The 21089-nt window shown below is 32.7% G+C and overlaps 7 protein-coding genes across 7 annotated transcripts; 3 read left to right on the forward strand and 4 right to left on the reverse strand. All coding sequences in view use genetic code 12, as the record gives it.

Annotated features, from left to right (window-relative positions):
- Window positions 1–2163: 2163 nt before the first annotated feature.
- FAV1 (Fav1p) lies at window positions 2164–4710 on the forward strand (the record flags this gene model as incomplete). Its single annotated transcript, XM_712113.2, has 1 exon — window positions 2164–4710. The coding sequence occupies one exon, from the start codon at window positions 2164–2166 to the stop codon at window positions 4708–4710; it is 2547 nt and encodes an 848-aa protein (XP_717206.2).
- Window positions 4711–7872: 3162 nt separating this feature from the next.
- CAALFM_C404800WA (uncharacterized protein) lies at window positions 7873–8973 on the forward strand (the record flags this gene model as incomplete). The annotated part of the gene is made up of 1 exon (XM_712111.2): window positions 7873–8973. The coding sequence occupies one exon, from the start codon at window positions 7873–7875 to the stop codon at window positions 8971–8973; it is 1101 nt and encodes a 366-aa protein (XP_717204.2).
- A 449-nt stretch (window positions 8974–9422) lies between these two features.
- Window positions 9423–10400, reverse strand: CAALFM_C404810CA (tRNA (guanine46-N7)-methyltransferase; the record flags this gene model as incomplete). Its single annotated transcript, XM_712110.2, has 1 exon — window positions 9423–10400. One exon carries the CDS (start codon window positions 10398–10400, stop codon window positions 9423–9425), a length of 978 nt encoding a protein of 325 aa, XP_717203.2.
- Window positions 10401–10813: 413 nt separating this feature from the next.
- On the reverse strand, window positions 10814–11590 carry CAALFM_C404820CA (mitochondrial 54S ribosomal protein uL10m; the record flags this gene model as incomplete). The annotated part of the gene is made up of 1 exon (XM_712109.2): window positions 10814–11590. The coding sequence occupies one exon, from the start codon at window positions 11588–11590 to the stop codon at window positions 10814–10816; it is 777 nt and encodes a 258-aa protein (XP_717202.1).
- Window positions 11591–12053: 463 nt separating this feature from the next.
- DCR1 (ribonuclease III) lies at window positions 12054–13889 on the forward strand (the record flags this gene model as incomplete). Its single annotated transcript, XM_712108.1, has 1 exon — window positions 12054–13889. The coding sequence occupies one exon, from the start codon at window positions 12054–12056 to the stop codon at window positions 13887–13889; it is 1836 nt and encodes a 611-aa protein (XP_717201.1).
- Window positions 13890–14163: 274 nt separating this feature from the next.
- Window positions 14164–15705, reverse strand: AGP3 (Agp3p; the record flags this gene model as incomplete). The annotated part of the gene is made up of 1 exon (XM_712107.2): window positions 14164–15705. The coding sequence occupies one exon, from the start codon at window positions 15703–15705 to the stop codon at window positions 14164–14166; it is 1542 nt and encodes a 513-aa protein (XP_717200.1).
- Window positions 15706–16796: 1091 nt separating this feature from the next.
- On the reverse strand, window positions 16797–18653 carry CSR1 (Csr1p; the record flags this gene model as incomplete). Its single annotated transcript, XM_712106.2, has 1 exon — window positions 16797–18653. The coding sequence occupies one exon, from the start codon at window positions 18651–18653 to the stop codon at window positions 16797–16799; it is 1857 nt and encodes a 618-aa protein (XP_717199.2).
- Window positions 18654–21089: the final 2436 nt, after the last annotated feature.

The raw sequence follows: 21089 nt of genomic DNA on the forward strand, positions 1-21089 counted from the left end.
AAGGTTGTTTCTTTTTAGACACAGAATAGTCTGTCTATTCATTAGTTTGATGTGGTTTAATGTTTAGAATACGAATGAAATTCGAGGTTTATTTGAATAGCTGGTTATAACTTCAACTTTGGGTTCAAAAACCTGATTCAAAGTTTGGTTTCATTGGAAACAATTTTAGAACCAACAAACATCTCTTGACGAAATTTTCAACAAAAATGTAAAAGGCAAAAAAAAAACAAAAGGAGTAGGAAAATAAACAATCGTTCAATAATCTAATTCCGATATTCTCGTTTCATGCACAGGTATTTTTCTTATAACAGATAAATTGTACAAATTAAGAATAATCTTGTTGTTGTGGAGGATGAAACGTTTGAGAACGATATTTCAATCCGCATACAAATAAAGAAGAAAGTATGTCCATTATTTTGGGAAGCTTATCTTGAAGCTTCACATCTGTTGGAGGCACTATCAAGGATCCAAATTACAATTCTTCCTCTAATTATTGTTGAAAATGACTATTAACACTCGCAACATTATCAATATTGTAGTTGTAGCGATAGTGACACCAATTGCAGTGGTCAATAGACGATGGTGCTCTGTTCACGTTACACAAAATAGCATTTTGATTTTGTGTATTGTTTCATATTGAATTTTTCAACCTTTATTTTCGCAGCATTTTCATCTGAAACAAATCAAAGTAGCAAAAAAAAAAACAAAATAAAACAATAAGGAATAGGTTTTCTCTGTTAAGGATATACAATGTCCTTAAATTTCAATTAGGCTGGAGTTGCTTTTGCTAGAATTCTTTGGATATACAACTGTGTAACCCCAATTAGTGCCGTGGTAGTAATGGCATTATTGCCAGTATTGTTTGCTAGTGATAGGTGCCAAGTATAATATTATAATTTAATGTACCTGTTCTAATTCAAACCACTAAAGGAGTAAAAATGATGATTGTGGCAACAACATTATTATATATATCCAAAAAAAGAATAAGAAAAAGAAAAAAAAAAATAGACTGCGAATCAACGGTTCTAGGCTCTTCGTGGCACAAGTACGTATGTATGTTCTTACCTCCTTCTCCTCCCCTCGTGTCCCTTTCTTCCCCTTTGCGGCTTTTTGAGATTCAGTTTTGTCACTCATTTTGACCCTAAATTGTTTGTTATACATTTAAAAAATCCAGTTAAATGCCTCTCTCTGTCCCCTTATTGCCATCTAAATACGGGGCTTATGTGTATGTGCGAATGAATAGGAGTAAGATACAATTGTTTTGCATTATTGTATTCAAAGCTGATTTAAATGCTGTAATTGTTCATGCAATATGTTGCCTATCTCATGCCAAATGATTTAGTTTAGTACTGAACTCTATGTTGTATGTTCCTCTACAGCTTGTATTATTTTCTCCATAATCTTTACGTGAAACAGTTGTCAACTCGTTGCCACCTTCAAAGATAATAAGAATGGTGTGTAGCGCAGGATAATTGCCTGTTGACGCCTCATTCATCTTATTGTTATTGTTTATTTGTTTGTTGTGTTGACCCCATCGTGTGGTTTTTAATTTTTACCACCGTGTACCGTTTCCTTCTTCTTCCCCCCCACCTGTTAATAGATTTGTTTGCTGTTGCCATTTACAGTTGGCGGTAATAATGATAACTATGATGATCGCCATACACGTAAGATCGGTTCTTTTTTCCTTTTATTTTGCAGTGTTTCATCAATCTGCTTCTTTTTATTCAAATTTTTTTTTTATTTTTTTCTTTTTTTTTAAAAGTGTTTCATGACGAGTATTTTAAACCTCAAGAAAATTGTGTTTTCATAATTATATGACCAACAGGATATGATGGTATATATATATGACAATTCTCTGTTTGTTTTATTATCATCCTTTAGTTCTTCTTTCTTTTCGTATTAGCTCTAGTGATAATAATTATTTCGTTTCGTCTTCTTCAAGCTACACAACTTCATTGTTTGAAGTCCACTATTAGTTCTTTGTTTCAGACTATTGTTATTTGTATTAATTTCCTAATATTTCCTCCCTCCCATTCACAAAACCTTAATTAGCAGTTTATTACATATTTAAAACATTTTAGATTTGATTTTTCATTGTTAATTTACTTTCTTAGTTTAGGTATATATATATACAAATTTGCACCAATACTGTTAACACCCCCAATGAATGTTGATTTCATACAATATAAAACCAAATCCAATATCAAAGGCAACAATAATTACGACGACGGTAATCTCACTGACGACGAAAACGATACCAATAGTAACACCACAATCAGTACCAGTATAAGTACTAGTACCAAAGAAGTTAAAAACACCGGCCAAGTCCATCATCAGTTATACACCACAACTAGTAATCCAGTAGGGTCTTTAGAATCAACTACTTGCCCATCCTTAGCAACCACATCTTCAGATAATACCAGTAGCTCAGATCACAACTATTTATCTGCATCTGAACTGACCCTGGTACCCCCAAATACGGCCACTAACAACAATAATCCACCCCCAAATTGGTTGAAAGTTAACCCACCTCCAAAGCTAACATCATTACCCATAGATATTCCATTACAGATTAAAGAAGTTGCTCCTGGGGAATCATCATTTAGTTCAAGCGATTCAGACGAGTGTAGGAATAGTTATCCGAACACTCTCAATTATAATCAACCAGCCAATTTTGCTATGATTTATAATAATGCTCAATTAAAACGTCAACAGCAGAGTATTTTATTAAATCAGAAACAACAGCAGCAACAGCAACAGCAACAAGAACAAGAACAGCAGCAACAGCAGCGTCAACAACAGCAACAAGCAATGTTATTATCACCAGCTAGAGATTATAATAGTCTTAGATATATTGCTAATAAAAAAGTTGATTCACCCATGTCAGATGAGTTTTTTTTTCAGGATAATTATCCTCTGGATGTGAAATTCCAATATCAACAAAGTATTATTGAATTTTTAAATTATATCATTGGCAAATATAAGGAGATGGAACAAGGGATAAACTCGTATATGGATTGGTGGAATGTTTATGCATTCAAAAGACAAACGTTAGACAACATGATCCATATTGCTCAAGGGTTTAAAGCAATGATTATCAGTATTTTGAAACAGTTGAGCGTTAATAGTGGGATAATTAAAAATGGTTCACAGAGTAAAAATGAGGCTTTCAAACAAAGGTCTTTGGATCCTTCTTACATCAATAACAACACTACTGATAGTGATGATGATGATTTAATAAATTATAATGTGTTCCAATTTGTTTATAATTGTTCGATTGAAAATGTTAATATTGGAAATTTAATCAATTGTTCATTATTTACCAATACATTCAAATTCAATTTATTGAGTTATTATTACAAGTTGAATTATCTTTTGATCAATGTTAAAGACCAAAAAAATTGGTTAGTGATCCCTATGGAAATATGGTATAAGTTGCCTTCGTTTATTAAAATTATTAATGATAATTTAACTAAAATTAATAAACCAATGACGAGAGATTTAGAAATCACTTTGGTAAAATTGAATTCAATTACTTGTAAATTCCCCACCGTTGATAATTTGAAAAAAACTGATCCTATAGGATCATGGCATGATTTTGAAAAAATTAATCGTTTGTTGACGGAAAAGTTTCCTGATTATACAGAACATGGTCATGTTCAAGAATTCCCTGATTATATGCCTCGTCCGTTATCATCATCAAATGATATTAAAATCATTCATATGAAAAGAGTTGCTGCACCACCAAGACGAATTGAAAGTGGCTCGGTACCAATTAAAAATATCACCAACAGCAATAACAATAATGACAACAACGGCAGAGGCAATAACAATTCACAGCAGGAAAAACTAGGCCGAGCAACATCTTTGAAAAGATCAATAAGTAAAATCGTTAAACGAAGCTTGTCAACTAACGATGCAAACAACAAGGAGAGAGAAGAAATTCCGAATCAGAGTCCAGCAGTTAAGTTAGAAACAAATACCCCTAAGCATCAACCACAAAGACATCAATCATTACAAGAGCATTTGAGAAATCAGCAGCTGATGAAAACTCCTAAGCGAGAAGACTTGATGCTGTCGAAGCCGCCTAATACACAACGTCCGTTACCTCAACCAAGTATTAAACCAACAATTGCTCGATATCGATCAGTCAATGGTAAAAAGGCATCCATTAAAAAAGTTGACAATTCAGCTATTCAATATCAGTTGGATTGTTTAATGCAGTTTCGTAAACGATTATTTCAAATTGGTCCTCAATTATTGGATTTTTTGAACTTACAATTAAATTATTGTAAATCATGGGAATCGTTAATTGACGAACAGCAGCAACAACAAAATAGAAATACCTTTGCAACTAATGACCCATATATCAAATCGATTTATCAATCTTTCCATGAAAAATTGTTGAATCAAATTGAATTCACTAAACTGACAATTATTTTACATATTGCTGATAGGTTGATTATTCCCATCGATGAGTGTCTTAAACTATGTGATCAAGGTAAAGGTGATCCAATTAATGTTAATAAATTTATGGAATTAATTGTTGCTCAATATAACAAATTGTATAGACAATGGTTGGAAGGAATAATTGGACCCAATAGTATTAAGGAATACCAAGATTTATGTAACAAAATTGGTAAACCCAATGGAGAAGATATCATTCAGTATTATAATCAGTTGACTAGGTTGAAAAGTTTGGTTATGTGATTTTCACGGACGATTATGATGGACTTTATAATATAGACAAATGTTTTTCTTTGGTTAGTTGTTGTAGCTTTGGCTATCAGCTCAATTTATTTTTTAATGTGTATATCTAGCTAATAAATTGTAATTGTATTATTTTACAAGTCTTTCTATGTAAGGGTGTTCTGAAGTATCTGTAGTCTTTCCAGTTTAGGAAGGATTTCTACAGCAATTACTATGATGTGTTTTTAAAATATTAATCTGTAACCAAGTATAATTGTGACTCTACTATTCCCTAAATTCTTAGTCAGATAACTGATTCCTTTAATGTATTATTATTTTAAACAAAAATCTAGTGGCTATTTTTCACGAGCATTTTGATTAACACAATTGTTGCACTCAAAATCATGCGAAAAATGAATAAAATGAACTACATTTTGCAGCATATATGCACAATAATGACATCTAATGAGCAATTTTACGGCAGGTTACCTCGTGTCAACGTTGACTTGTTTGCCGGAACTTGTAATGGTACCAGCACCAAGCCCGAGTTGTACAAGGGGGTTCTAGGGTTGAGTTCTGGGAGTCAAGTTCTGTTTCCCAGAACTGCCCTGGTACCGGCTCAGACTCAGTCCCTACCACAGCTCTGGCTCCTGGCACTAGCCCTCGTTGGTGCTAGAGATGGTACAAGCTTTGGCAACTGGCACAACCGTATCCTAGGATAGGATAAAACCTTCCCAGCGGTTGCTCTTGTACCTCCACTTTGTTACCTAGCACCCTGCTTATGAGAGATGCGCTGCACCATGAGAAGAGTTTCGAATCCGTGGATCTTCAACTACATCTTTTTCCTCGGACCTACTTCTTCCTCTCGATAGCACCATCCATAACATCGTATCTCCTATCCCCCAGAACATCGTATCCTATACCAAGTATACAAATAGTACATATCAAGATCTTGTTGGAAAACAGCCAAAGGTTTCAAACCAGCTTTGAAAGATTAATTTAATACAGCAGCGACTTATTAATTGTTCTTCATATTTCCTTTTTTTAATTATTTTCACATGACAGTTTAATTATGTAAGTTCTTTTATTAATAACCGTGTAGAAGTTGAAAGTACAATAATTAATTGTCTGGAAAGGCATTAAGTATGATAGCAGCTTCAGAATTGAAATTCAATTTTTGTGAGATGGTTTACTTGATTGATGTTTGATAGGACAGTTTTTATATGCAAGTGGATGTTTGAAACTTTTTTGACTAGGTGATCTTTTTTAGTTTGATAGACAATTTCTTCTTCTCGTGAATCTATGACAGGAAATTGCAGTATCAACTCTACTTCTGAAATCTTTATTAGATAGCAATTCTATTGTGCATTTTATTCAAATATTTTCTGTGCCATTATTGATACTTGTTATATTTTTGATTTGGGATTTTCAATCACATAATGATGCTCCAATTGAGCCTCCATCCAAAAGACAAGATACATAACTTCTTGATAAATATAATGGATTTTGAAAGATGTTTGTAAAAAAACAAATAGAAAAAAAAGTGGTAAAACGTTGCAAAAAAGCTGGCGCTAAAAGGAGAGTTTATGTTCTACAAATTCTAACAGCAAATATGCTTGGTCGTGTGGGAGTGCAAAATTAGATTGGTTGCAAAACAGCGTGTTAATAATAACTAGAAGAAGAAAAACACGGCCAAAAGAATTGGAGTTAGGGGATGAAGAAAGATAATCACTCCTACAATAACTGGTATAGTATGTTTGAAGAATAGATCTTCTTTGCAGTGAATAATGCTTTGAAAAAGTGAAGTTCCATTTCAAACCAAACAATCTAGATTCGGAATTCTGATAGACTGTGACCATTGCAAAATAAAGAAATATATACTACATTCGGGATCAGATGATGTAGGTATATGAGATCGTACTGGAAAAAAAATATCACGATTTACATGATCATACCACTATTGATCGTAAAGGTTGGTTAGGAATCACAAAGTGAAAGGGCAGCTATTGTTAATGAACAAAACCAAAATGATCAAACTATGTGCGGCTCAAAATTAATTACCCGAATCAGCAATGAGAGATTTTCAAAATTTTTTTTTTTCATTTTCTAAATGTCTTGTGATAAAAGAAAAAAAAAAGGTGTTCGTGTCCACTAAATCAAAAATTGAAAAATTTGGAATATAATCACACCAAGAATTGTTAGCGAGATTATTGGTCCTAACACATCAACCCCTTAAAACAGAACAACCAGTTTATTCAAATAGTATATTGAACACACCAGATGATATGAAATAGAATCAAAATTTATCTTAGATTAATTGACACAAATTGACACAAATTGACACAAATTGACACAAATTGACACTTTTTTAAAAAAAAAAGAAACAAAAGAGTAATTAGACATGAAATTACTTTAAACATTGAGAAACTTGTGAGTACCTTAGATATTGATTGAGCAATAAAAGAGTATCTATGTAATATATATTACAATTGCTCTTGTAGAAGAAATTGATTGAAAATTGCTAAATCTGAGTTATACTTTTTTTTTGTTTTTATTTTTGTACATTAAACTTAGCAAAGATAAAAGCAAGAATTCCCTATTCAAGGCAATTTAAAAAAAAGAACAAAAGAACAAACCCAAAGCAAATATTTAAAACTAATAAAGTGTATTTGATAAAAGGTAGGTGATCAATAATAGATCAATTCAATTGAAAACAGAATAAATATATAGAAATGTAAAGAATTAAAATTAAATAGTACCAAGACTCAGAGGTTATAACCCTTTAAAATGCATTTATTATCGTCTCACTATTTAGTTTATAAAGATTGATTGAAAAAAATTTTTTTTTTTCTGATTTGAAATTTTTCCGTCAAATTTAGCACGACTAAAAAAAGAAGCATTTATTATTATTCAACAGTTTTGCTCTCTCACTGATAATAGAATTATTTTATTATTTTAAGGTGTACTCACACTTTAGTTTTTTTTTCCTTTCCCTTCCCTTTTTTCCTTTTCCCTTTTTTTTATTTTGTTTTAATACTATTTTATATTAACTTCTTGTTGCCATCGACGAATCATTACCCCTATCTAATCTTTAATAGATTTAGTTGTCACTTTTTTAATTCTTCATTCATCAACAATCATCGATAGTATTTATTTTGAATTCAACATTTAAATATTTCAATCATGTCTACATCAATTCCTACTGAATCACCACTTACTACCAATAACACCACCACTACCACTGCTGCTGACATCAGCACCACTAGTGGTACTACTGCAACTCCAGCTCAAGCTTCAGTTCCAACTTCAACTTCATCAATTGCTGATACTCATCATTCATCTTGTTCAACCACTGATTTTTTGACTTGGAAGAACCCAATCAAAACTGGTAAAGTTTTTGGTTCCCTTGTTTTTGGTTTGATTGTCTTGAAAACTGTCAATTTATTCAATATCTTTTTCCATTTAGCTTACATTGGTTTATTGATCTCTGCTGCTGCTGAATATTCCGGTAAATTGATTACTGGTAAAGGGTTCCTTGCTAATTTCAAACCAACTGGTAAATTGTACGCTAAAAGATTCAATGATGAAGTATTGCCAGAATTGGCCAACTTTAATGTGCATTTGGAAGAAAGTTTTAATAAAATTGTCTATTCACATGACATTGAAACCACTTTGAAAGCTGCTGGTATTTCTTATATTTTATATAAATTGACTTCATGGTTTTCATTGTACACTTTGATTTTCATTTTCGTTGTGTTGATTTTCACCGTTCCTGTCATTTACAAAACTTACAAGAAGGAAATTGATGCTGCTGTTGCCGATATTACCAAGACCATTAAAACCAAGTCTGCTGAATTTACTGAAAAGGCTCATAAAGCTGCTGGTCCACATATTGATACTTTAATCAAGAAAACTGGTCCAATTGGAAGCTTTATTCAATCTAAACTCCCAGTCAGAACTGCTGGTTCCACTGTTGGTGACTCAAAGGCAACATCTTATGGTACTGATGCTGACAAAAGTATCGCTGGTACTACTTCTGCTACTGGTACTTCTTCTGCTACTGCTAACTCAACTACTGTTCCTGTTTCCGTTCCTGCTGCTACTTCTGCTACTTCTGCTGAACCAATTTCAACTGGTCATTCCACTGGTGCTTCTCAATTCCCAAGTGCTCCAACTTCTGGTTTACACCCAAGTACCGTTGAAGATGTTATCAAACAAGCTTCCGAAGAAGCCGATGAATTTGCTGACACTACTCAAGAATCATTTAAACCAACTTTACATTAAGTGTAATATCTAAAGCGGAACATGTAGTGCATGGAAGGAAGGAAATGAGTAAATAGGGCTTGTTTTGATTTGTTTTGATTTGGCTTTGCTTTGTTTTGCTTTGCTTTACCGTGTTTTGATATGTTATATTACTTTATGTAATGTTCATTTTGACTTTTAATCATAATTGACTCCATGCTGCTATGGTATTCATTAATTATCATGGAGTCTTTTTTTTTTCTTTTCAATTTCACTAATCCTTAATTGTACTTCATTCTGTTTACACTGTTTTGCTTGTTGTATTTTCATTCTAATATGTAGTTGTTACTTTTCAAAAAWTYCCTTTTTTTTTGTTTTCTTTGGTAAATTAATGTAAACTATGTTGTATACTGATCAAGTAACTGGTTCTACAGTTCATTCATTTCTATTCTTTTAATAACAATATCGATTTACATACATTCTATATCTTTCTATTCACAGTCATCAGGGCTCGGCAATCTCTTATAGCATGCGACCCATTTTGAACCTTTATTACGAGTCACTTTTTGTCCTTCTTCAGTTGCATTATACATTATTTCAACACATTTATCTTGATCTTCCCATTCTTTACTTAATCTTTCAAATAATGGGTGTTCATCCAAATGTTTAACCATCCAATTATGCAAATCTTCAACATCAGTGATAGTATAAACCACTCCACCTTCTCTCAATACATATGCATATTCACTTAGTAAAGTATTTGTTATAATTCTTGCTTTATGTTTACGTTGTTTGAAATGAGGATCAGGGAAACAAAAAAACATTTTTGATAATTGTCCTTTAACAAAGAAATTTGGTAAAAACTTCATGGCATTACCTCTCAACACAGCAATGTTTTGATAACTATAATCATTGTCATCACCATCACCAGTACCACCACCACTTTCCTTCTTCTTTTTGTCGTTTATAATTTCTTGATTCTTTCTTAATGCAATAATACGATCCTCCACATATTGAGTCACCTGAACTCTAATTTCCAACCCCAAAATCAATGATTTCGGGAATTGTGGACCTAATTTAATCATTAATCCACCATATCCACATCCAATATCAGCAATTTCAACTTTACTAATATCGTATTGTTTAGGATATAAATTTGACCAATCCATTGATTCAGGACTCTTAGGATATTCTAATCTATGATCAGAAAATGGATTTGAATGAGCCCTTTGACGATAATATCTCTTTTTCGGTAACTCAGTAATGGTTGCTGTTGTGGCTGAAGAGTCACTTTGTTCCGGTTCTGGAGTAGTTGATACTTCAAATCTAGCTTGTTTTCGTATTTGAGATTTATCATCACGATATTGTTTTCTTTTAGTTGCTGCTATTGATTGTTGTTTTGACTTGAGATCTCTTTCTAAAGGAGTTTCAGCTGATACTTGCTTTTGTTTATCAGTGGCTTCAGACATGATTGCTGTTAGGAATGGTTTTTGGTTTAGGTTGGAGATGGAATGGTTAGAGGTAATATGTGAAGAAATTTTTTTTTTCATGTTTGAGTCCATCGCTGTTATGTGTTGCCTCAGCGTAATAGTTTTTTTTGCAGACTATTTATTTGTATAAGAGATTATACCATATTGTGCAAAACATTTCCAGTAAATGATATAAACTTGATTTACGGAAATTAGCAAAATAAATGTTATCACTAAGTGAATATAGGTGTCCGCTTATAGCTATTTAACAATCCACCGATTTATATGTAGCATGGTAATCCATGAAAACTTCTTACATTTCATTAAAGATTAAAAATGATACCCTTATATACATATATTCCTTAACAGAAATAACAACAACAACAGCAACAAACAAAATCTATTTACATAATCTACTCTTTGTTTTCTGTTTTTTCTTCTTGTTTAGGACCCTCCATATCTTTCTTTCTTTGATCCAAATTCAAATATAATACCTTTCCAGGTGTTTCCAAAGTTCTGACTAATCCAGCACCACCAGCCATAGTCAATAATCCAACCAATTGTCCTTGTAAAGATTCCTTAGTAGGTAAAGTTTTGAACTGATTAATTTCATCAAGATTCATTACATTATTTTCAATCTTGGCTCCAATTAAAAGTAATCTTTCATTGGCACTCTTTAAAACTTTCATCACTGATGTGACTACTTGAGGATCACTCTTTGGAATTGTTATAATTGCCGTTGGTCCAGCAAGTAATGGATCCAAGTCATGGACTTTATCTTTATTCTTTGCCGACATTCCCTTTTGTGCTGGGTCAGCCTCATTGATAGATCTCAATAATAATTTGAACATACTAGATTTAATAACATGTAAGTTTGCTCCCGATTTGAACAATTCTTGTCGATATCTCTTATTGTCGGATTTGTTTAAATTGTTATGGTGAACGAATAACAAGATTTCATTGTTATCGTATAAATGCTTGTAAAAATCAATTAAATAAGTCTTTCTGGAAAATAATGGTTTTTCAGTTTGTCTAGTTAAAAATTGCTCTTGTTCGGCATTGGCAGGTATAAAGTCAGCGTATTGATTGCCAGAGATTATTGAGGTGGAAAATGATTTTGACCATTGAGTCACCGATATTCTGGTAGTATTTCGTAATATACCAGTATTAATAAGTTTAGAAGACAACATTTGATAATGTGATATGCTAGCGGTTTGAATAATTAGATACTTGTACCTTCCCGCACCCAAATATTCCAAAAAATTTGAATCAAACTGTGAATGAATATTAACAGAAAATTTTTTTTTTCAGTCAAATTATTTAATTGGTGATATGAAAACTCAATGTTGATATTGGTATATTGCACACGACCATAGTGCGAACAATACTATAGGAAGAGAAAAAAAATAATCTAGATTCGTGAATGTTTCACAACACGTAATATTGAAAATTTAACGATTTTTCAATGCATAGGTGTTGTTGAAATATAACTGATAACTACTAGCTAACACTTATATATACTAATTACTTTTTCTAACTTGAACTGTTTTTTTGCTTTGCTTTGCTTTGCTTTGTATTTTGTATTATTTTCCTGTTGGTAGAATTGTCTTCACATCATATTCATCCTCCATCACCTTATTCAGTTTGGGATTAATGTCATCGTTTTCTCAAAAAAATCTAGCAGCACAAAATATAGCAGAAACTGCCAACAAAGGGTTTATGAGTTACATCAACAACTGGACATCTACCAGTCAACAAGAAGATAATAAAGTAATTTCATCAAATCTTGACGATCCTTTAAGTGTATCAGATATAGATTCCGACACCAGTATGCTGAGTAATAACAGTTCGAAAAACCATCACTCATCGAAAAGATCGAGTCCCGCTCCAGTACCTTCTACTGTTACAAAGAAGACAAAGATCACCGATAAATATTTGAAAGAACTTCTGGCATATCATGAACCGGTGTTTGATAAGCCGCCTCCAACAACAATAGGAATCTTAGATATGAATCAGTTAGAGCATTCTACTAAAACCATGCAAAAATGCGTGTCCAGTATACTTGAAAAGGCACCTAATTGCAACCAATTACAATATCTCATTGAATCAGACGAGATAGATAATGGTATTAGACTTGAATTACAGGACAATCCATTGATAGACACGGCATCAAAATTGAAATCATTACATGAAATTGGGAAGTTACCAATTTTGGACCAAATCATCAATGATGAAGTCAAAATAAGTGACGATGATTTGAAAAAATTGAAAAAAATACCTGCTAAATCTAATTCAGTCAAAGTAAATTCACCTCGTGATGTTGTACCAGAAATTGCATCTACAGGGGTTCACCATGATATGCCACCGTTACCACCAATAAATGACCCTAAATTGTTTGAACGGGTCTTTATTCATAAATCCACAGTCAACAACAAGCAATATCTTGAAGCTAACCATTTATTACATAGTCATAATGAAAGATTGGAATTCTACGGTGACTCTATTTTAAATAATTTAGCGACTCTTATAATTTTCAAAGAGTTTCCTGATTCTACTGAAGGTGACTTATCGAAAATTAGATCAAAATTAGTTAGCAACAAAACATTAATTAAAATTGCCTTTCAATATGGATTTGACAAAAAGTTACGTTCCAGAATAAGTGATGATGTATTGAAAACTGGTGATAAAAAAATATTTGCTGATGTATTTGAAGCATATATCGGAGCATTAGCAATGGAGAGGGGTTTCGATTTGGAAGATGTCAAAGAATGGTTAGCAAAAGTGTATGCACCATTGATTCATGAGTTGAAAATTGAATACATTGAGGAGCCAATTGATAGAGAAGCCAAATCCAAATTATATGGACTTATTGGCCAAGATGATTTACATCCAGTATATAATACTCTTCAGATGGGTGATGGTATTCATAATAAATTTATAGTTCAATGCACCATCAATGGAGAAGAGTTGGGTCGTGGTACAGCAAACAATTTGAAAGAGGCAGGGTTAAGAGCTGCCATGGCAGGATTAAATAATAATGAAGTTTTGAAAAAATACTTTGTGGCACGCCAACAAATTGAAAGACCAATTAAATTACAACGACTCGAAAGAGAAAATGCCAAAAAGAGGGAGGTCGCAGAAAGATTAGAACAAGAAAGGAATAACCTTCCTTCTACACCGCTGTCGCCAATTAGAACCTCAATGTTTCCTATTTCAGTTAATGAAAATGAACCATTGGACATTGATGCGAAAAACAAATTATATGGTATCCTTGGTAGAAAAATTGGTGACAAACCAGCTTACCTTACATCTCAGATAAATGGTAATTTGTTCAAAGTTGTGTTATGTATTAGAGGCATTACGATCTGTGAAACAACTGACCCATCGAAAAAGAAAGCCATGGCCAGAGCAGCTCAAACATTGTTAGAAAATGAAAGTGCAATGAGAGAAATCTGTAAAGATTTCCGAACTAAGGACTCACCAGAATAATATTATTTGTTTATTTACATTATAGACGTATTCATGTATAGTTATTCCCTAAACATGCATTAAATTTTACTATCACACCCATTTGGTGTTTGTAAACTTCATTTATAATTTAACTCTGGTAGAGATGAAACTTGTTTTAGAGTTTGGTAAAATATATGTATTCTAAATTTACTCTAATTATCAAATCTAATTTAAACAGGTATACAATGACAAGATAAATTGATCCAGAACTAAACTGATTATCAACACTTATATTCTTTTTGGGTAATCTTCATTATATCATCCATTTGTTATTGTCTACTCCTTTTTCATCGTCTTCTCTTCTACCTTCATCTAAATCGACTTCTTCCAAATTGACCCATTTCGATTTATGCCAAAGTTTAAATCCAAAATATAATACAAAGAAAAATGGCAACAATATATATGCATCTACCCAATTTCCAGCATCAAATGGTTTGAAATATGACCAACCTTGAATTAAAGCTAAAATAACGTTTAAAGCTAGCCCTAGTATTGGTAAATAAGGATACAACATCCCTTTGAATGGTATTTCGTCTAATGAACGACCTTGTAATTTCATTGCTTGTCTAAATCTAATATGATAAAAACAAACGTTACCCCACACAATAAACACAGCGACACCAGAAAGATTGACAATGTATTGATAAGCATTGGCAGCACCTGTACTTTGATTCATTAATGAGATTAACCCTAATGTACTCATTAAGATAACTGCAGCATAGGGAACACCCTGACCATTTACTCGTTTAAGAATACTTGGAGCACATCCTTCATTTGCCAAATTAACCATAGATCTAGAACCAGTGTAAATTGAAGAACTAATAGCCAGAATACAGACAACAATAATAAAGGCATTAATCAAATGGGCACCACCATCCCAACCTGCTCTTTGAATAGCAATTGTCATTGGTGATTTCAAAGTTTTGGAACCTTTTGATAATCTTGGGTCGTCATAGGGAACTGTCAACCCATAGCTAATGGCAATTCCAAGGTAGACAATCAAGATTCTCCAGAAAGTTTGTTTGATGGCTTTAGGTAATGCTCGACTCGGGTTTTTAGCTTCTGAGGCGGCGATTGCTGTCACTTCACAACCAGAGTAGAAAGTACTAGCAAAAGTTAATGTTGATACAAATGATTTGAATCCATTAGCAAATGGCCCTGGGTCATTCCAATAATGGAAACCAAAAGCTTTAGTTCCCTTAACCCCACCAGCACAATAAATAATAGAAAATATGTAGAAGGCAACTAATCCAACAATTTTAGTTAAAGCTAACCAAAATTCAAACTCTCCCCATACTGAAACTCCCAAGAATTGGAAAGCAGTAAACACGGCCCATAATATTAACACATATCCATAAAGAGGTACTTGTGGTCCCCAAAATTGCAACACAGAAGCTGTAGTATTATACTCATTAGCTAAAACTGCTATCCAGATAATCACATAATTCCAACCAACAGCACCACCCCAAGAATAATCAACAAATTTTGCTCCCAAGGTGGAAAATGTTGCTCCCGTTGGGTACATGGTGGCGATTTCACCAAGACTTTGCATCATACAAAATGCCACTATACCAATGATTCCGAACCCCAACAATAAAGCTGCAGGACCAGAAGCCAATGCCAAACTTGCCCCAATCATGATACCAGGTCCAATAATCCCAGCAAGAGCAATTAAACTTAGATGTCGATCTTTTAATCCATGTTTAAGACCAGTGGTCGAGTCATACGATATTGAGTGGTCACTATCTAGTTCTTGTGACCGTATCAGTTCCAAATTTTTAGTCGGTTCAGACATTTGATTATAGTAATATGACAAGTGTGAAACCAGTAAAAATAACAAAAATAGAAACTTTCTATTTAAATAAATTAAGGGTTTTTTTATTCCAAAAAAAAAAATGAAATTGAAAATAATAGTCTTTTATTTAATTATTTATATTGAAAGCTAACGAAAGAAAGAAAGAAAAAAAACTTTCAACATTTGAAGATAATTAATATGTATCATTTGGTAAAAAGAGAAGTGGTCAAACATTTGGATATTAATTTGCCGCCATTCATCCCAAGAAGTTGTTTTTTTTTTTGCGAGCTTTCGGTTTCTCTTCTTGTGAATTAATTTATTATTAACAAGATCGTTAATAGTTAATTAATCTACTTGGTGCATATATACAGGCTGATGATGATGATGATGAGGGAAGATACTTTTTTTTTTCTTGTTCCTTGCGGCGAAGCAAGAAAAATGCAAGATTTAGATAAGTCACGTGAAAGCAACTTAGCTAAAGATAATTAATAAATGGTTAGATACAAAACTGTGGATTCAATAATATTTGGACCTATTTCATCTGTAAAAAGAGTTAAATATACGTTTTTCAATTTGGTTTTTACTAAACACGTACAAGTTAATTCTTTACACCGGGTTTTAGCCAAAGTGTAAGTTGTAAGAGATAAGACCAATGTAAACTGCTACTTCTTGTTCTCCCACACCGCAATCATATGCATACAAAAGCATGCAAGATACAGATAAGATTCTGAATCTACACACCTCTGACCCGAAACAACATATTAGCACATTTTTGAAAATATTACATTATCGACAGTGTCTTTGATTGCTATGAATGTACACCTCTCCTCTTTAGTCATCTCATTTACTCCTCATTTTTAGTCTTTGAATGATAATTTGCTATTGTTTGCTTAAGATTTCTTTTATTTACGAAGATAAATATAAGGTATTCTTTTACGATGTGTCCCGATATCTGCAGCCAACGAATAAATTGAGCAGAACAGATAATTACACTAGAGAAGGATCGAATGGCAATTTCATGAAATTGTCGTCTTGGAGATTTACTTCCCCCCTATACCGAGTATATATATAAAATATAATACACTGTTCAACTATTTCTCAACTGAATGTTCTAAAACGTGTCGATTAAATACTCCTTTCTTATCAAACGATTGTCCACATGCTTCACAATTAAATTTCTTTGTATGGATTCTCATATGTTTAGCTAAATTCGAACTTTCACTAAACCGTTTATTACACCCGGGCCATTTACAAACCAATGGTCTTTCCCCCGTATGCACTCTAGTATGGATTGATAATGAAGAACTGGTAGCAAATGTTTTATCACAAATGGGACATTTGAAAGGTTTTTCTCCTGAATGAACCCGATAATGTTGTTGTAATACAGATTCCACTGCAAATGATGCTCCACAAATATCACATTTACAAGGTTTAAAATTAGTATGAATATGAATATGACGAATTAGTTTCTGTTTTTGTGTGAAAACTTTCCCATTATGACGTTCACACCCACGCCAACAACAATGATATTCGTGTTTTCCTGATCCAATATGGACATCGAGTAAATGACTATGCAAGTCACCAGGTGATTGATGTTTTATATTACAATAAATTGGATCACCATTATCATCAGTACCAATCTGCCAATTACAAGTATGCTCTAAATCCATCTCTTGATCCTCTTTCTTCACTTTGGGTTTGCAACTTTTTCTTTTATTTTTGGGCACGATTTTCACCGAAGTGATATTTAAATCAGGAGCTTGTGGACTTTGCAAGGCAACAACAGGTGAAGCATCATTAGATAATGTACATGATAATGGTGTTAATGCATAGTTATTTGTCACATTATTCAATAGTGATGAACAACCAGTAGTCTCTACCAGGTTGGAAGGTTGATGAGATTTTAAATGATTTATCAAAGAATTAAAATCATTATCAGTAAAATTACATTCATTCCATTCACATTGATAATTGGAATTCTCTGATTTGACGATTTCCTCTTTTTCTAAATGATCTTCAATGACATGATTAAGGAATGTATTGTTATTCAATCTTTTGAAACAATTTTCCCATTGACATGAATACAGTGTAGGTCTATTGGTTGACACTTGATTGAAATCTGTAGTCTCCTTCACAAATTGATTCTGTTGCTTCTGTTGCTCATGCTGCCCCTGTTGCTCATGTTTTGTTGCAGTATTTAATAGTTGATTGAAATTATTAAACTGTATCACGAAATCAAAATCAGACATTAGTTTCTCATCATATTCTAAAGATGTATTTTTTCTATCGGGTATAGTAGTATGGAAACACGATTGATGAAGCTGGTGGTTTGTAGTCGCGGTAGCTGTAAATGGGTTTTTATAATCTTGATGGCATTCATGAGGGAAATGAATATCGAAATCGGATTCACGTTTAATTTTCTTCTTAGGAGGATAAACACTATTGATTTCTTCTGCTTGCGTTTGTTTACAACTCAAATGTACGTTTGTAATTAAATCTTCAAATATAGGTCTCTTTGAAAGTTGTGGTTGACATAAATTATTTTCCAGATGAGACGGGAGTGTCGGTTGTGGCAATGACGAACAACAAGTATCAATTTCAGAGCAATTAGGATCTGTACAAACAACACTGGACAGATCCCCTAAATCAGAATGACAAACATTATATGATTCACAGTGAGGATCATCGCAACACTCAAGATGTTCAGACTTTTCACATGATGGTGGTTGTTCCAGTTTTGGTTCCAAACATTTATCATTGGTACAACAAATTTCATCAACTTGAGAATCACAGCAATTTACATCACAAGTGTTGGAATTTTCATTATCATCGCAGTTTAAATAAAAGCAATCATCAAGATCATTGCAAAATACGTCTTTGCAAAAATCCAAGTCGTCCAACGCAGGACATGAAAAGTTGAAATTGGGTTGATTAGAAATAGGTTCCATCGACGTATCATTTATTTGTGTATTTATTTTCTCTAAATCTGTTCTGTGATCGTGATTATGAATGTGGCCATGTATGTGGGTATGATCTTTATGTTTATGGATATGTCCATGAACATAACCATGGGTTATTACTTTCCCATCAACTGACAAGTTCTTAATTAAGGTCTCCGGTATCTTGTTTCTGGAAAATTCAACCTGAGCTCCATTGATATCTCCCAGCTCATAATTAGTACTCTGTGAACCACTCATCATCATTGGCATTACCCTTGGTATATCTTTTAGCATATAATGAAGTTTAAATTGATAGTATAATCTAAAATAAGAAAGTGGCGTTTAATAAATACTACCTGAGGAATACGTTTTCTCCTCTTTAAAAATGAAATAAAAAGATCCTCTTATACTATTAAAGAAAAGAAAAAAAGAAAAAATTTCTTTCCAAAAAGTATTATTGTTGTTGTTGTCGATGATGATGATGCTGGGTATAGTATAGTATAGTGATAAATGAATGAAAATTACAACTGTAGGGAAGAAGAAATAATAATTAAAGGTTGCAATGACCTTGGTGGTTATGCCAATTTTCGATTTTGTTCAATTTTTTTTTTCCGGTGCTGGTGGGTGAGAGAGAAGATTAAATTAAATTAAATTGGGTGATTCACTTTTACTTTTACTTTACAATGAATTTTTCTTCTTGTTCTTCTTCTTATTGTTGTTATTGTAAAGGGATTTACTTCTAAATTAAGATACGTCGTGTATAGATGATCAAAGTGCTACCAAGTAACACCACACGGCATTACATTCAACAAGAACAATATTGCATCAAGAAGTTAATATTTTCAAACTTTTCTAAAAGGGGAGCAGTCATAGCATTAGTCGTAACCTGGTAGTGTGAGCACCCGAAATGGGATTCGACCAGGCACTTCTTGACAACTTAGTAAAGGTAACTTAATACATTTTTTTTTTTTTGGTATAAAGGAACTTACAAGGGTTGTCATTACTCCAGCTTGAGACGAACAACGTATCTCCACGTCAACTTGCAACTAAGAAAATGCAACATGTTTGACAACATTAAAAAATGTGTAGACGATATTTAAAAAGATCTAGACTTACTAAATCATTAGTTTAAATGACAAAAAATTCAAATACGTCAGTGACGAGCCGTTATCGTATTTGAGTTAAAAATAGCTCAGTTAGAACTGTAGATCCAGCTACCGGAAGTTTTGCATTTACGGAGAAAATTTGGGGAAATGACATATGTACATGTCAAATGGTCAAGATTTTGAGAAATTTTAAACAAGTAAAAAACAATCGGAAAAAAAAAGTGGCCTGTTTTACACCAAAAAGGGAGGAATAACCGAGACGATATACCAATATTTCAGGTAGATGAAATAATAAGAAAATACAAAAAAGCCGTTTTCTGCATAATGAACTTGAATGAGACTGGTAAATATGTTGATATTGACAGAAACGCCAAGACAAGCTAAGCCATGGGTTTGATTGCACATACGAAAATAATCCGAAATTATTTTGTTGGTCTTCTTCGTCTTTTTCCAGAAATAGATGATTATTTTTAGTATCTAATATAGACCTGAATTTTTAAAATAGTAAAAATTCCAGTACTATTTTTTTTTAGTCATATTTTGGCACCAACTTTGATGCAAAAAAGAAAGGCGCTACAACTAAAAATATTGCTCATCTCTGCGTCGATGCCGTTGTCAGCGTTTTATGACAGCTTTTTTTTTATTTTCAAAATGAAAAGGAAAACGCATATCTAAGTTATATCAAATTCACACGGAAAAATTAAAGTTGTCTACACAAAATATAGTTAATCCAGGTAAACAGAGAAGAAAAGAAAAGAAAAGAAGAAAAAAACAATATCAAGTTGTTCCGATGAACAAACAATCATCACCAATTCAACAACCGTTGGCACCCTGTTTTTTCCTACTGGGCTGTACAGTTTTAACAATAATATATTAAGAAATGAATGACTAAGAAAAATTTAATAAATTATCGTCTAAATTTCTATCATTCTTTCTTTCTTGTCTTTGAATTTAACCTTTGGTCTTTAATACCAAAATGCCCTAAATAAAGTGCTCTCTTTGTTGGAAAGAGAGTCTAAAAAACAATCTCTTTGGTGCAATAATACTAAGAAAAACAAAAAATCTAATGCATTAGTTGCAAAAACTAAAACAATGAAATTAAGAAGAAAATTATCCTAAAATTCTTTTCGTTCGCTATTTACTTCCACCACCACCCCCATTCAAACTTAAAAAAAAAATCATTTAAGTGATCTTGCATGGAATTAAAGTAGTGTCTAATGGCCACTAAATACTGTTTGTTTATCAATATGATTATTAATGGACTTGAGCCAAGTTTAATGACCCCCTAATATTAGTAATTTATTATTATTATTATGAGTTCTTCCTAATTTGTCTTAAT

This window comes from Candida albicans, chromosome 4, assembly GCF_000182965.3.
Source record: "Candida albicans SC5314 chromosome 4, complete sequence".
In the NCBI taxonomy this organism is placed as follows: domain Eukaryota; kingdom Fungi; phylum Ascomycota; class Pichiomycetes; order Serinales; family Debaryomycetaceae; genus Candida; species Candida albicans.